At 41.1% G+C, this 17,503-nt stretch overlaps 1 protein-coding gene across 4 annotated transcripts in view; it reads left to right on the top strand.

Annotated features, from left to right (window-relative positions):
* The window catches only part of adgrl3.1 (adhesion G protein-coupled receptor L3.1), a 653,616-nt gene that overhangs the window by 288,704 nt on the left and 347,409 nt on the right, over window positions 1-17,503 (top strand). For all 4 annotated transcript variants that reach the window (XM_060840056.1, XM_060840071.1, XM_060840064.1 and 1 more), the window contains one exon: window positions 14,104-14,317. In XM_060840056.1, coding sequence (XP_060696039.1) covers window positions 14,104-14,317 — 214 coding nt within the window. The remainder of the gene's footprint in view (window positions 1-14,103; window positions 14,318-17,503) is intronic.

Raw genomic sequence — 17,503 nt, forward strand, 5'->3', positions numbered from 1 at the left:
CCATGACCAATACATCTGACCTGCACATCTTTGGGCTGTGGAAGGAAACCGGAGCACCCGGAGGAAACCCACCAAGACGCGGGGAGAACGTGCAAACTCCACGCAGACAGTCACCCGAGGCAAGAGTTGAACCTGGGTGCTTGGTGCTGTGAGGCAACAGTGCTAACCACTGAGCCCCATGCCCGCCAATTGTTTGGTGTTTTCAATTTTCATAAGGTACAAATCAATTTCTTTCGCTGCCAGAACCACCCTGTTGGATCCATGTTTCTTTCATTTCATTTATTTAAAAATGCAGATTGTGTCTGGAGTACTTATTTTCCTTGCTGCCTTGTTTATCATGACATGACTGAGAATTAGAAGTAAGAATTGTGAGTACTGGGTTGGATGGGCAACCAGATAAAGAATAGATATCGACCCGAAATAGCAAAGCCATCTGATCACCGATCGCTTGATGATGTAACTTCAGTATTGTCACGTTTTAGTTATTGTTACATATTAGCTGCATTGATAAGTATTTCCTGTAAGGTAAACCTTGTGCTGTATTGATCTAAAACAAAAATCCCTGGGAGAATAGAATAGCTTTCCATGTTGAGTTTTTAGTTTGTGTGCCAGGAATAATGAATGTACATAAGAAAGTTCTTTCCACTTGATTAAACCTAGGAACCTCCCCTCACTTTTGGGAGATCTAGGTGAGAAGTTCTTCAGAATATCACCAAACTTGCAAAGCTTATGGGAAGACATTAGAGATGATGAAATGACACTTGTGTGCCATTAAAATGTGTTTCAATAGATTGTGAAAGGAAGATGAGAAAGCATTACAGAGCTTTGATTATTATGAAGATTGATTCAAACTCCCTAGAATTTAGTGAAGAGTCAATAGACATAGATATGAAGATGTTTCAACTTCAGATTCCAAAGCTAGGTGCCACAAATGTAAGAGATTTACAAAAATATCCAGTAAGGATCTCGAGAAACTTGCTTGCTCAAAGATGCGTTGAGAATATGAAACTCACTACTGCCAAGATCGGTTGACATAATTACATTGATGCAGATATAATGGACAAAATAGACTCCTGCACTGTAACAATGCCATGATTTTCGAGGAAGGTAGAGATGTACGTCAGGGAGAAAGCAGTAGAAGGTTGTGTTGATAAAATGACATGAAGCAAGGTGGGAAAACAATGGGGCAGCACATTGGCTCAGTGGTTAGCACTACTGCCTCACAGTGCCAGAGATCCTGGGTGACTGTATGTATGTGTGGAGTTTGCACATTCTCCCCGTGTCTGCGTGGGTTTCCTCCGGGTGCTCCTGTTTCCTCCCACAGTCCAAAGATGTGCAGGCTAAGTGGATTGCCCATGCTAAATTGCCCCATGGTGTTCTGGGATGTGTAGGCGAGTGGGTTGGCCATGGGAAATGCAGGGGGAGAGTAGGGGTTGGATCTGGATGGGATGATCTTTGGAGGGTCGGTGTGGATGGGCTGAATGGCCTGCTTCCATGCTATAGGGACTCTGATTCCTGTAGAGCATAAGGACAGCATTGAATTGTTGGGCCAAATGTTTACTCTCGTGCAGTGAAATTCTGTGCAAATGCAGCATGCTTTTTGATTTTGGTATAGGCAAGGTGAAGGATAAGGATAGATATGAAGCAGGAATCATTGTGTAAAGTTCTGTTTTGTGTACATTGCTCAGGATGGTGAGGTAGAGTGTTTGAAGATCTTCTTCCATTGTTGGAGCGATATTAAAAATCTTGAGAAATCGCAGTCACTCTTGCATGCCACTTGGTGGCATTGCCAGAAGCCTGGTCGTGGCATTGTGACTAACCTGCTTTTTCTTGCATATTTAATTGAAGTCGAATGTCCCATAACTGCTGTCTGCCAACGATTGGCTCTATATGTCTCACTAAGCAGTATTTATTGAAATATTAGCACTAAGTTAGAAAGCAGACAAAAATCACATCACTTTTTACAGATTATGCTACAGTTTCCCAGTGTATAAATATGTTTTTACATCAAACATATTACCAAGAAACAAAAGCAGATCTTTTGGCCCAAGCAACCCCTACTGGCTTTCATGCTCAACTCGAGCTTCATCCCGTTCTTCCTCATCCGATACGCAGCCAAGCACCTTCCCCAGTAATCTGCCTTGCCTTACAAGTAAGGGAAGAAAGCATTGTTCTGAATAACCCTGAAACAATGCTACAACTGGCATGCACACAGTTCCTGTGAATCAGTTTGATATGAGGGCATTGAGGGCAGATTGCTGTTCTGATAATCACTGGCCTGACAACTCCTCAATAAAACAGCGGTGTCTGCTAGAAATTGGTGAATCACATTTCCCCACAGTAATAATGTGGGGTGAGGGAAAGGTTGGCAGGGAGAACAAATCAGAATAAACCAAGACTGAAACAGTTTCTGATTAATTGTTTGGTTAATATTAGAAACTTCTTAGGAGGAGGTCATTCCAGTTTCTTGATTCTGCTTTACCATTCAGAGTGACAGTGACTGATCTTGTTGCAGTCTTAATTTCACTCTGCACATTAATATGCAATAGTTTTAGACTGAATGAGAGGGGGAGATTTTAAAAGGGAAAGTGAGGACTGCAGATGCTGGAGATCAGAGTCGAGAGAGTGGTGCTGGAAAAGCACAGCAGGTCAGGCAGCATCCAAGGAGCAGGAGAGTCAACGTTTCAGGCATAATTTAAAAGGGACCTAAGAGGCAATTTTTTCACACAGAGGGTGGTGCATGTGTGGAATGAGCTGCCAGAGGAAATGGTGAAGGCTGGTACAGTTACAACATTTAAAAGGCATCTGGATGGGTATATGAATAGAAAGGGTTTGGAGGGATATGGGTCAAATGCTGACAAATGAGACTAGATTAATACAGGATATCTCATTGGTATAGATGAGTTGGACCGAAGGGTCTGTTTCCGTGCTGTACATCTCTATGACTCTATGACTGTAACTGACCCTATATTCTCTTTTCCCTCATAAACTTAACTGACTTTCCATTGAATGCATTGATATTATTTGACTCAAACATGAGCTGAAAATGTGTTGCTGGAAAAGCGCAGCAGGTCAGGCAGTATCCAAAGAGCAGGAGAATTGACGTTTTGGGCATGAGCCCTTCTTCCGGGCTCATGCCTGAAACATCGATTCTCCTGCTCTTTGGATGCTGCCTGACCTGCTGCGCTTTTCCAGCAACACATTTTCAGCTCTGATCTCCAGCATCTGCAGTCCTCACTTTTTCCTTTGTCTCAAACATGTCTTGTTCAGCAAGCCCATATTCTCAGCGTGTTTTGTGTGGTTTCTTCTGAATTGCCATCCTGACTTCTTCGGGACCTACTTCTTTTGATAGCCTCTAGTTTCACTTTTCTTCCTAAGAGGAAGCAAACACCTCACTCTGCAAACACCTTTGGAACATTTCCCTAATGTGCCTTCCTCCTTACTTTCATTAAGAAGTAGCGTGCAGCAAAAAAAGTCTTTACCCGCATGTGTGGATTCTATTTGTATTTCACCGGTGACCACTAACTTTTTCTAATGCTATTGTTCTCTTGAATAAGTACAATTACTCCATTTTTTGGCTCAAATATTTCAAATGCAAGGTTTAATTTCCAGTCCTGATTTTTATCTGGATTTTTCAAGGATATTGTTTCCCATTCTCTTTGCACTGTCGATCAACCAGGTTTTATGTCCATTTTTAGTATTAATGTTTTTCTTTGACAGTACGATATGCTGCTGCACAATATATCAGTTACCTTGTTTAATAATTCAGTCGGATGTAATATATCCAAATGAGTTGCTCAGGAACATGATACTGTGTCAAATATTTAGACAAAAGAGATGTCGTTGTTATTTTTGAGATTATGGGCACATTATTGAAGACTTATACCTCAAGTATTAATTTCTTGGATCTAAAACATAATGAGCTTCCTAGCTTTCCACGTGACTATCGGAAATGGACACATTACTGAGATTTAATCTTTCTGGTAAAACTTACGTTAGTCCTTTTCACTGTTCATCTTAGATTAGGAATTGCTTTCAAGTGAAAATCAAACACGTCTAGAAAAGCAAGACAATGTCAGGGATAGAAACCTTTAATGGAAATAGTATGTGCTGGACTTGTTCAAATGAAAGAACTTAGAACATAGAACATAGAACAATACAGCACAGAACAGGCCCTTCGGCCCACGATGTGCCGAACATTTGTCCTAGCTTAAGTACCAACCATGTACCTATCCAATTGCCGCTTAAAGGTCACCAATGATTCTGACTCTGCCACTCCCACAGGCAGCGCATTCCATGTCCCCACCACTCTGGGTAAAGAACCTACCTCTGACATCCCCCCCTATACTTTCCACACTTCACTTTAAATTTATGTCCTATTGTAACACTCTGTTGTACCCAGGGAAAAAGTCTCTGACTGTCTACTCTATCTATTCCCCTGATCATCTTATAAACCTCTATCAAGTCACCCCTCATCCTTTGCTGTTCCAATGAGAAAAGGCCTAGCACTTTCAACCTATCTCGTACGACCTATTCTCCATTCCAGGCAACATCCTGGTAAATCTCCTCTGCACCCTCTCCAAAGCTTCCACATCTTTCCTAAAGTGAGGCGACCAGAACTGCACACAATACTCCAAATGTAGCCTTACCAAGGTCCTATACAGCTGCAACATCACTTCACGACTCTTGAATTCAATCCCTCTGCTAATGAACGCAATACACCATAGGCCTTCTTACAAGATCTATCCACCTGAGTGGCAACTTTCAAAGATCTATGAACATAGACCCCAAGATCCCTCTTATTTGTCCTTCCAAAATGGACAACCTCACACTTGACAGGATTGAATTCCATCTGCCACTCCTCAGCCCAGCTCTGCATCATATCTAAGTCCCTTTGCAGCCGACAACAGCCTCTCCTCACTATCCACAACTCCACCAATCTTCGTATTGTCTGCAAATTTACTGATCACCCTTCGACTCCCTCTTCCAAGTCATTAATAAAAATTACAAACAACAGAGGACCCAGAACTGATCCCTGCGGAACTCCACTTGTAACTGGGATCCAGGCTGAATATTTACCATCTAACACCACTCCCTGACTTCGACTGGTTAGCCAGTTCTCTATCCAACTGGCCAAATTTCCCACTATCCCATGCTCCCATGCATAAACCTACCATGGGGAACCTTATCAAATGCCTTACTAAAATCCATGTACACTACATCCACTGCTCTACCCTCATCCACATGCTTGATCACCTCCTCAAAGAATTCAATAAGACTTGTAAGGCAAGACCTAGCCTCACAAATCCGTGCTGGCTGTCCCTAATCAAGCAGTGCCTTTCCAGATACTCATAAATCCTATCCCTCAGTACCCTTTCCATTACTTTGCCTACCACCGAAGTAAGACTAACTGGCCTATAATTCCTATTCCCTATTCCCTATAGGTTATCCCTATTCCCTTTTTTGAACAGGGGCACAACATTCGCCACTCTCCAGTCCCCTGGTACCACCCCCATTGACAGTGAAGACGAAAAGATCACTGCCAACGGCTGTGCAATTTCCTCTCTTGCTTCCCACATAATCCTAGGATATATCCCGTCAGGCCCGGGGGACTTGTCTATGCTCAGGTTTTTCAAAATGCACAACACATCTTCCTTCCTAACAAGTATCTCCTCTAGCTTACCAGTCCGTTTCATACTCTCCTCTTCAACAATACGATCCCTCTCATTTGTAAATACTGAAGAAAAGTACTCATTCAAGACCTCTCCTATCTCTTCTGACTCAATACACAGTCTCCCACTACTGTCCTTGATCGGACCTACCCTCGTTCTTGTTCCCTGATCAAGCAGCACCTGTGAAGAGAGAAACATGAATGTTTCAGATCTGTGACCTTTCAGCAGAAAGGTTTATCAGTGGACTGCTTATCTGACATTCAGCACTGAATGCACAGAAATTTCCTCCCATTAAGTTTTCAAAAGACCAAACCCATTTGGTAGCAAGCTAAATTAATGATCACTTACTTATGCCATCCCTAAAACTGCCTATTTCCAGCTCCTTAACATCACCTTAATCTTCCTTTCTCCTCAGTTCATTTTTACTGTAATCCTCAATTTTTGCCATCTCTATAATCTCCTATTTCATTACACCCCTGACTGATATCTCACATTTTGTCTTTTGTAAATTGAGGTCATCCAAAACCCTGCAGTCTATATCCTTAACTTTCACCAAGTCTCATTTTCCTATTACGCATGATGTACATTGGCTCTGAGTCAAGTAATATTTCATCCTTGCTTTCAAGTTCCTCCAAGAGCTTACCCTTCCCTATCGCAACCTCTACCAGTCAAACACTTCGAGATCTAGACTGTTTAATGTGCATTATTTATAATTGGCTGTCATAGTTTCAGCTGCCTAGGTGTTAAACTCTGGAATTCACTCTGTAAATCTCTTTACCCTTTTTTCAGCAAGACACCCCTTCAAACCTGAGAGAATTTGGTCAGCTTCCAAACATCATCTTTGTGTTTAATTTTACTTGATTACATTCCTGTGAAGTGCCCCCAAGCGTTTAATTACATTAAAGGTGCTATGTAAATATAGGTTGTTATACGTGGGTGATAGAGTGTTCCTGCCAAATCCATGGAGTCATAGTATCAATTCCAGAAATTGAAACACCCATTATAAACTGTATGTGGGCTTTCACATTACACTAAATATGAAGAAAGTCTGCGGTGTTCATCTCAAATTTCTGAATAGAGTATTCAAAATGTTTCTTACTAAATCCATTTACCAAATTACTTGATGACTAGCAGTTGACACCTTGCCTGGACCTTCCATATAAATATGATTAGATTAGTACCAACTGCAGTATATTAATTATGTTACTTGACTAATAATTCAAAGGACTTCACTAAAACGTACGGAGATGTTAGTTCAAATCTCATTATTGCAAATGGGGACTTTTTTTTAATCAACCTATTCAGAGTTGTTATTACACACTTCTGAAACAGGTGGGACTTGAACCTGAGTATTCTGGCTCATGAGACCACTGCCACAAGACCTCTGATCAAGTCGTCGTAGTCTTACTCGACCATAGGGCTGGTCTGTCATTGGAAAGAGGTGACGGGTGGTGGTTTAACCCAGGGTTCATAAAGCCTCAGGTGAGGGGAGAGGCAGAGAAGGCGAATCCTTCATGGTAACCTCAGCTAGTGTGGGAATTGAACCAATGCTATTGAACCCCTTCCGCAGTGCGGACTAGCCATCCAACCAACTGAGCTAACTAACCCCAGTGATCAAGAGGGAATGTAAATTTGGTGAACAAAATGCATGTGGGGTTAAACAAAAATAGATCAATACCAATGACCATGAATTGACCTAATTTTGATAGCAATCTATTTGGTTGATTAATGTCCTTTAGCCAAGGAAATCTACCATCTTATCTCAATGGCCTAAGTTGACTCCAAATCCATAGCAGTCTGGTTATTCCTTAACTGCTCTTTGAAATTGCTGAGTAAAACACACAGTTGAATCAAACTGCAACTGAAAGTTGAATAAAACTTGGCATTGACCTAGATGGCCAAAATGACAAAGGCACAACTTGCCCAACTGGCCATGCAAAGTTGGTCTTATTATTGTCTGGAGATATTTGTCAAAACTGGGAGAACTGACTCATAGTCTAGTTGAGCCACAGTCTGACATGAATCATAGTGTTCAGCAGTGGCCCATACTCCTACAGTGGCAGAGGTAGTGACACAATGATGTACAGCTAGGGGAAGCTCACTTTGGGTGTCTTCAACATTAACTCTGTACATTATGAAGTCTCATGGCAATATATCAAACAGGGAAAGGAAACATACTGCTGATATATAATAGTCACATTTCCTTAGATGATGAAACAGCATGCCTACATATCGAACAGCAGTTGAAAGAGGTACTGAAGACCTCAGAGCAGTAAGTGTTTTCTTGATGTTAATTGTATAAGTTAAGATTAAGCGTCTAGAGATCAAGGCAGTTATTGAGTAATTACTTCATGCATAAAGAGACACTCTGTGAACTGTCAAGAGATGGCTGTCAAAGTCAGCACGTGATGAGGACTGTTCTGAGGGGCGGTCTACAGGAGTTAAATGCTGGGTGTAAAACAACTGATTGCAATTGTGTTATAGAATCAGTCTGTCACTTTGATCCATCTCCTGCTATTTGTCTGTAAGATATAAGAGATGCTCACAGACTTCTTCCGGGACAAAAGGCTGCACTGGGTGGCTTTTGATGATCTGCTTCGAGACACTCCCAAGCAGTGACTTTCCATCTCCAGACCCTGCAGCGGGGCCTCATTGAGCCAACACCTAGCAGCCCCTCCCACCCCTCACCTACCACCCTCAGAAAGAGCATAATATGTCCTATGTGGATTTTGAAAAGGTTTGATAAAGTGCCACAAATAGGCATGTTTGAAAAGTTCATGCTCATGGAACATTAGGGTCATTGGCAGCATTGCTAAGAATTTGGCTGAGTAGGAGGAAAGGAAGCAATGATGTGTGGTTGTTTTATAAATGGGGGATAGGTATTCAGTTGAGATTCCCAGGGGTTAATACCGGTAGCTGTGTTTTTCTTCAAATGCGTTCATGACCTCAGGTTGGGTGTACAGGATGCAAAGAAAATTTTGTGATTGTGATGGAAAGAATGTTGGCATTCTTCAAGAGGACATAGACAGGCGGGTGAAAGAGGCTAACAGATGACAAACAATATTTTATGCAATGCAAAATAAAGGGTATAATTCAAAACAGGGTCAAAGATATCTGGGGTTAATTGTGCACAAAACATTGTAGGTGGCAGGGGCACATTGAGTAAATAGAACAGATGGGATCCTGGATCTTACAAATAGAGTCTTGAAGTCATACAGCATGGAAACACGCCCTTTTGTCTAACTAGTCCAAGCTAAGTAAGTTTCGCAAGCTGAACCAGTCCCACTTGCCCATGCTTGGCCCATATCATTTTAAACCTTTCCTATTCATGTACCTATCCAAATGTCTTTCAAATATCATAACTGTATCTGCATCCACCACTTCCTCTGGCAATTCCTTCCACATACGAACCACCCTCTGTGTGAAAAGGTTGCTCCTCAGATCCATTTTAAATCTATCTACTCTCACTTTAAAAATATGCCCCCTAGTTTTGAACTCTCCCATCCAATGGAAAAAACCTTTGCTACTCACCTTATCTATGCCCCTCATGATTTTATAAACCTCCTATATGGTCACCCCTCCGTCTCTTATGTTCCAGTGAAAAAAATCCTTAGCCTATCCAATGTCGCATTATAACTTAGCCCTGCGGTCGTGGCAACAAACTGAGCTCTCTCCATTTTAATAATCTTCTTCCAATAGCAAGGTGACCAGAACTGTACACAGTACTCCAGAAGAAGCCTTACCAACATCCTGTATGACCTCAACATGAGGTCCCAACTCTTATACTCAATGGTCTGAGCAGTGGAGGTGTGTGCTAAACACCTTCTTAACCCATCTTGTCTGCCTGCAATGCAACTTTGAAAGAACTGCACCACCAGATCTCTCTGTTCAACAACAGGGGTGTACAATGAACTGTATAAGCCCTGCCTGTGTAAGTTTTAGCAAGATGCGATGGCTCGCATTTAACTAAGTCAGGCTCCACCTGCCACTCCTCAACCAATTGCTCCAATTGATCAACATCCCTTTGTAATCTCAGATAACATTCTTCGCTGTTGACTATACCGCCGATTTTTGGTGTCAACAGCAAACTTACTCACCATGCCTCCCAAATTCTCATCCAGATTGTTAGGCCTCAATTGCAAGGCTGTGTCCAATTATTTGCAATTCAGGAAAACATCAGAACTTCAGAGAGAATGCAGAAAATATAGATGAGTTTCCTTCCAGGATTGAGGAACTTCTGTTACATGAAAAGTTTGGAGACGCTGCGGTTGTCCTCCTTAGAATTGAAATGGTTAAAAGGAGAGTCAGGCACATGGGAATATCAGCCCCTCAAATTCACCTCAAATTACTTTGCAAATGGATTTTTGCATGTATTGCATCATATGAACTATAGTGTTCAACAAGGCCACTTTCTGAAAGGCAATTAAGAATGAGGAACAAACACTAATCTTGCCAGTAATGTTGCTATCTCATGAACAAATTCTAAAAAGGGAACTGTTCAAAATCGTTCAAGGGTCAAAATAGAGTATAGTAGATGGAAAGAGTTCAGTCCCATTGGTAGAAGAGTCAATACCAGTGGACTCTGAATTAGGATGCTTGCCAAAAACAAAATCAAAGGCAATATGCACTGACTGATTAGGATTGGAAAGCACCAGTTGAAATATGGCTTTTAAAAAGGAAATCTGAAGTATATAAAAAAATCCGAAGAAAAGAAAATTCAATTCTAAGCGGGAGTGAGATGAGCTCAATAGTTCAGCAAAATGCCTTGGACCTAATGGCTCATCTTTAGTTTGAGCATCTCATGTGTTATAAGATTTTCTTAGCTTGTTAAATGGGATGTATTCAGAACAGATTGAGCAGCTCCAAACTGGTTGGTGTGAATTATGCACTGATCCAATCTATAATCTCACAACTTGGCACAACCCTCATTCTGTAAGTAAAAAATGAGGTCTGCAGATGCTGGAGATCACAGCTGCAAATGTGTTGCTGGTCAAAGCACAGCAGGTTAGGCAGCATCTCAGGAATAAAGAATTCGACGTTTCGAGCATAAGCCTCATTCTATCGTGTCCACTGAGTCAGATCAACCGTATTCCAGTGAGGAGTGGAGAAGTGCATGCAAAGAACATTGACAGATGTACCTGTAAATGAGGTGTCAACTTGGCAAAACTACAGTAGGGGGCTACATACCCGCAGAATTGAGAAATCAGCTTGCTATTGAGAGTAAGTGATTCCATAACACATCGATCAAAGCAAAACTCTGCAATGTTGTAGCATCAAGTTGAAAATGAGACAGCTAAACAAGGGAGCAGACTCCAAACACATCTCCATTGCTAATGGTGGAATCAACAAGGCCAATTTCTGAAAAGTAATTAAGAATGAGGAGCAAATGCTCATCTTGCCAGTGATGTTGGTATCACATGAACAAATGCTCAAAAGAGAAGTGTTCAAAATTGTTCAAGGGTCAAAATTGAGTAGATGGAAAGAGTTCACTCCCGTTGGCAGATGAGTCGATACTAGCGGACTCTGAGTTAAGGTGATTGCTTTTGATTTTTTTTGGCAAAGTGAGGCAAATCTTACAAATACAGTGAGTGTGCAATAGATGACGGGAAGCACTTGCAATCATCTGCTGACAGCAGTGATTAGTGGATGATCCAACCCAACCTCGTCCTGCAATTCCAGCAACACAGATACCAGTTTCCAGGCAATTTGATTCATTCAGTCTACAAAAATATTGAAAAAAAAACACTTACTGCATTGAATAGGAAGTCCATGGGCCTTGATGACATTAATGGCTTTAATGTTGAAAACCTGTAGCTGTGCCTGCAGACAACGTGTTCTGGCACAACAATGGCATTTATCCATAATTTAGAAAATTACCCCTGTTTATCTGCCCATTAAAACTAGTGTGTACCTAATCTGACTAGTTAGTGCCCCACACATTCAATTATCAGTAATGTTATTGAAGGTGTTGTCGGCTGTGCTATCCAGCAGCACTTTCTCACCCAACATTGACCCCAAGTTCTGAGAACACAACGCAGCTCCAGACATCATAACAGAATATCCATGCTTGATTTCAGAGGTAAGGATGGAAATGGCTGCCATTGACATCGAGGTAGCATTTGACCCTGTAGCATCACAACGTTTTTTCAGAAAATGAAATTCCGTAGAATCATTTGGGTGAATGAAACGGTGATAGGTGATATATGAGTAGAATCATACTTGGCACAGAGGAAGGTGTTGTTGAAGGTAAATCAGCTCAGCATTTGGGCATTCCTGCAAGGGTTTGAAGGGACAGTATTCTGGATTCACCTGCTTGAAAAATGATATTCCCAACATTATCAGAATAGAGCGTGGGAGATTTGCTGACTATCTCACAGACTGATTGTTCAACTATAACTCATTTGAGAGGTCCAATGATGTGTCTTCAATGCTGGGTTTAGCAAAATAAACAACTTTGGACTGAGATAATTGGACTTCTAATAGTTCTGTGATGCCTATTTTATTTTTCAGCACTTTGTAAGCAGCACCACTGATGAATGCAATTATTCTTTTGTTTGAGAATTTCAAACCTCATCCCATTGAAAATTAAAATGATAGTATTTGACACTGTACATCAGTGAGTTATGAGCAATTTGATGCTGTTGATACCAGGATTGTTGTCAGTTAGTAGGGGCACTTTACTGCATTTTGTTACAGAAGTTATGCTGTTAACTCTGACTAAACCATTGCAGAATTCCCATTCATAAACAACTTGATAACAGTCTGTTATTCATTTATCTAAATGCTACTTTCGTTCCAATACTGTCATCAAAATGGATAAATCCAATTGATTTTTAAACTCATGTTAAAAATAAATTATGAAGTTGGGAATTCAGCAAAACTGGAGACCCTCTGCTTGTTTGGCTAATGGACAGTCAAAAAAAATGTAAGCTGCATTTTGTATGTCAGATTTCTGTTTTAAAAATAACTCTGCCTTTTAATGATTTTATCATGGGAATTATGCTGTTTGCTTTTGTTTGATGTGTCTTAACGTTGTTAGGTAAAAAGTGAAGATTAATTGCATTTTATCTGAATGCTTAAAGCATTCATGATTTGATTAGAGAGTTAATGGCAGGATTGTAGATAAATAGGTTTGATATATTAGTCCCGTTCTGTGGAAGGGTCACGGGACCCAATGTATTAACTCTGCCTTCTCTCCACTGATGCTACCAGGCCTGCTGAGTTTCTCTAGCAATTTCTGTTTTTTTTTTGATATATTAGTCATTGGAGAAATGTATTTTTAAGATTGGGTGCTAAATGTTTGAAAATTAAGTTGGGTGGAATGTGCACGGATGATGGTTGGTGATGCAACCCTGATAATGAAATACTGTCAATCATGGGTATTAGTAATAGGAAAGAAAAAAGAATTGGAGGATTAATAGGATCAAAAGCAGATCAATTTCATGACAAAGAGGCAATTACATTGGACTCAGCTGAGGAAATATTTTTCACCCCATCATAAATTATTGGAATTCTGTAATCCAGATATGGTGACTGCCTGATTTTTAAAATTTTCCTACAGTATGGAAACAGGCCATTCGCCCCAACAAGTCCACACTGACCCTTCAAAGAGCAACCCACCCAGACCCATTTCCCTACCCTATATTTACCTCTGACTGATGCACCTAACACTATGAGCAATTTAGCATGACTAAATCATCTGACCTGCACATCTTTGGATTGTGAGAGACGCGGGGAGAACGTGGAAACTACACACAGACAGTCACCCAAGTTGGGAATCGAACCCGGGTCCCTGGCGCTGTGAGGCCACTGTGCCACCCTTTTGAATGGGGCGGGGTGGGATGGGGGCAGAAACATTTTCCAGACTGCGATCGATATTTAAAACTCCGTGAAAGTGGTGCTGAGATTGGGATCAGTGTGATTTTCTGTAAAAGCAGAAGAGGCTTGAGGTACTGAATGACCTAGTTCTACTCATAAACCTTGTATTCTGATGTTACGGGTTTTTGTCTCAGACCTGTGGCAAATGCTAAGGAGTTTAGTTAGGATACCATTAATGATGCAAGTGTCCCAAACTGGCAAGTAATATTCAGTTAACTCTAACCATGTGCTTTGATGCCTGATGACTTGGGAGATTTGGAATTTCTGCAAATTTGTTAGAACAAATGGATTAGTGTAGGAGTTACTGGGTTGACTCTGGACTTAAACACAAACTGGGTTCAGGGACAAGATAGAGGCTGTAGAGTAAGGTATTTGCAGCTTGGGAAAAGTACATTCAGAGCAACAATATTGATAAATCTGAGATTGTGATAGAAAAGGCAATGTGGTTCGCCAAAGGTGAGATAAGTAAGAGAATGCTGTTTGCTCTTCTAAAACTTGAACCTCTACAAGTACACCCCAGTTCATGTTTTTTTAATCTGATTTCATCTTGCAGCCTTTAGCCGAGCTCCAGTTCCAATGGCTGTGATTAGGAGGGAACTGTCCTGTGAAAGTTATCCAATTGAACTCCGCTGTCCAGGAACTGATGTGATTATGATTGAAAGTGCTAATTATGGAAGAACTGATGACAGAATCTGTGATGCTGACCAAGCCCAGATGGAGAATATTCGGTGCTTCCTACCAGATGCCTATAAGATAATGTCACAAAGGTAAGTCTGTAGAAACTTTAATTCAGTACAGCCATTTGTGATCTATGTGGCAGGTTTCTGGAATGATGCCTTTCTTAGTACAACTTCAGGTTCATTTTTCTGGAGTGCAATGAGAGTTTGAAACAACAAATAGCATATTTATGCATAAATGTTTTAGAGCTGGCACATCTTTCAAACTGTGAGACCAAAACATTGCACAGGCACAGCGTGCCTGTCAGACTTAACTTGGGACATAACTGGATGTTTTATCTATTTAAAAACAAATTGGTGAAACACTTCAGGGCTTAGTATTGTAAGAACAATACACCACAGTTGTCTGGATTTGGGGCTGAATGAGACTCTCCTTTAACAAGTCATGCTGTCACCACTAACTAGTTATTATCTGAGGTTAAAGCACAGTTCAGTGCAAGCAAAGAATGGGGGAAAGAAATGTGTACCCTGATAATTAGAGAGACTGATCATTTTTGTAGTACCGTATTACAGGCTATTTTGTCATTTCCCTCCTTTTTTTTCTATATGTGCTTTTAGTTGACTGGTGAGTTCATCTGCTATAAGCTGAGTTTCTTTAGGCAAATCTTTGAATTTTCTAAATCTGCAAGTGAAATGGTAACTCTAAAATATATAATAAGTAAGGCATGCATTCTTTGCCTTGAGGGAGAATAAAACTGCTTTAAATTGCATTTTTTAGGAGGATTTTGCCTTGGAATCCTGAGGGCTTGGCCTCTTCACTAAAGAAAGGCCTGACACTAAAGAAAGGCCTGTTTTGATCTTTAGTGGCCATAAAGTGTGCAGACAGTTGCTAAGGAGCACTGCAATTATCTTTTCTTTGTGTTCCCTTTTCCTTACTAAAACCACCATAATTACTCTAATTACTCAATAGTCGTACAGTTCTTTTGGTCAAGAAAGTGGAGATAATCGTGCTGTCATCAGGTTACTGGATGGGTAACCTGGAGTTCCAGGTTAATACTCGGAGAATAAATATTTGAATCACACCTCAGCACATGGCTGAATTGAAATTCAACTAATAGTTCAAGAATGGAACACTTAAGTGATGGTTCAATGTGACGGTGACTATTAAGCTATAGATTGTCAAGAAAATGCATCTGGTCTGTAAGTGCCCCATGTCTTAATTCAGATGACATACAAATCTGTGGGATGGTAAGTAGTGAGGAAGATAACTATAAATTGCAGAAGGATATCGACAAACTCATCAATTGGATAATGCATTAGAATGTGCAATTCAACTGGATAAACTTGGAAAGGATGAATATCAAGACCCAGGAAAGTACTAAAGGTCATAGTGATCTTTGTATGCCTATCCACAGATCCTGAAGCTAGCAGGGTGAGTAGATAAGGAGATTAGGAAGGCATGTAAGATACTTGCCTTTAAAAAGATGCAGGACAGAATACAAGAGCAAGAAGCTGAGGCCACAACTGGAATTCTGTCTGCAGCTCTGGTCACCACATGATTGTATTGGACAAGGTGCAGAGGAGATGCCGCCTTGGCTGGAGGGTCAGATATCTGAGGAAAGATTAGCTGGGGCTATTTACCTTGACATAATAAAGGTTGAGAGGGGACCTAATAGAGGTGTACTAGATTATGAGTGGCATAGATAAGACTGGATAGGAACCCTCTTTTCTTTCATTGAATGGACAAAGATTGAAAGCTGTAAGTAGAATTAGATTATTTACTTTCAGTGTGGAAACAGGCCATTTGGCCCAACAAGTCCATACTGACCCTCCGAACAGCAACCCACCCAGACCCATTCCCCTACATCTACCTTCAACTAACACTACGGGCAATTTAGCACACCTCACCTGCACATCTTTGGACTGTGGGAGGAAACCAGAGGAAACCCACGCAGACACAGGGAGAATGTGCAAACTCCACACAGACAGTTGCCCAAGGCGGAAATTGAACCCGGGTCTCTGGCACTGTGAGGTAGCAGTGCTAACCACTGTGCCACCGTGCTGCCCAATTTTGGAGAATTTATTTTCAGAGGGTTGTGGGAGTCTGGAACTCCCTGCCTGAAAAGGTGGCTGTGTCAGAAGCTCTTGTAGCATCTAAAATATAGATATTCGCTTGCTTTCCCATATCCTTCAGGGTTGTAGGCCAAGAATTCAAAAATGGGATTAGTGTTGTCGGATCGGTGCCAACAAATGGACTGAATGACATCTTTCTGTGCTGTAAATGCCTATCCTTTCAGGAGGGAAGTCTGCTGTCCTTAACTGCTCTGGCCTATGTGTGACTCCTCACCCACAATAATGTGCTTGCTGAAGTGGTCTAAGAATCGAGGGAAGGCAGTGGCAAAGTGGCAATGTTTGTTGACTCCTAGTTCCATGGACCCAGGCTAATGCTCTGGAAACATGGGTTTGAATCCATGTCAGATGGTGAATGTGAATTCAATTTAAAAAAATCTGAAATTAAATGCTGGCCTAAGAGCAGCCATGTACCACTGTCGATTGTTGTAAGATGGATGGAGATTTTCCGTTACACACTGATAGAAAAGACAAACACTGAATTGTTCATGAATAACAGATCTTGTTATTCTTACAGAAGCAAAGCAGATACATTTGAACTGTTTATAGCTTTTCTCAGCCAGAGACTAATTTAGCTGTTTTATATCTACTACCTGTCATCTAATCCTCACTTGTAAAACCTGTTATCATCAGGATTTGCTTTTATTATTAGCTAATGATATAGATACTAATTAGATTTAGCATCAGACTGGCTCCTTGCATGCACACTCTCTGGTCAATATTTTATTCTTTTTCAAAACTATTTACTGAGACTGAATGTTAGGCCCTCTGAACCCTCCTGCTGTTCCCCCTCTATCTCCCACCTGCTCATTGTCTGCTTCTGCCTCTCACTGGCTGACTCAGTCTCTGACTTCTCTTCAACCACTTACTCTCTTGTTTTGCTTCCTGCTTGCTCCCTCTGTATTTACCCCTCTCCTGCTTTCTCAATGTTTCTACATCCTGCTTGCAGAGGATCCCTTCAAACACACTTTGTACCTGATCCAGGGACCCAGCATTGTGGCAAGATATGGCTTGAAATGGGGTATCCCAGTGACAATGCTGTACACCTCACCCTGTGTTCAAACACACCCCATCAGTCAATCACCAGTGGCCCAGGTTCCTTAGTTTCATCTATGATCCTCCTGCTGCATTCGTGGTGGGTGGTGT

The sequence above is a fragment of the Hemiscyllium ocellatum genome, chromosome 2, assembly GCF_020745735.1.
Source record: "Hemiscyllium ocellatum isolate sHemOce1 chromosome 2, sHemOce1.pat.X.cur, whole genome shotgun sequence".
In the NCBI taxonomy this organism is placed as follows: domain Eukaryota; kingdom Metazoa; phylum Chordata; class Chondrichthyes; order Orectolobiformes; family Hemiscylliidae; genus Hemiscyllium; species Hemiscyllium ocellatum.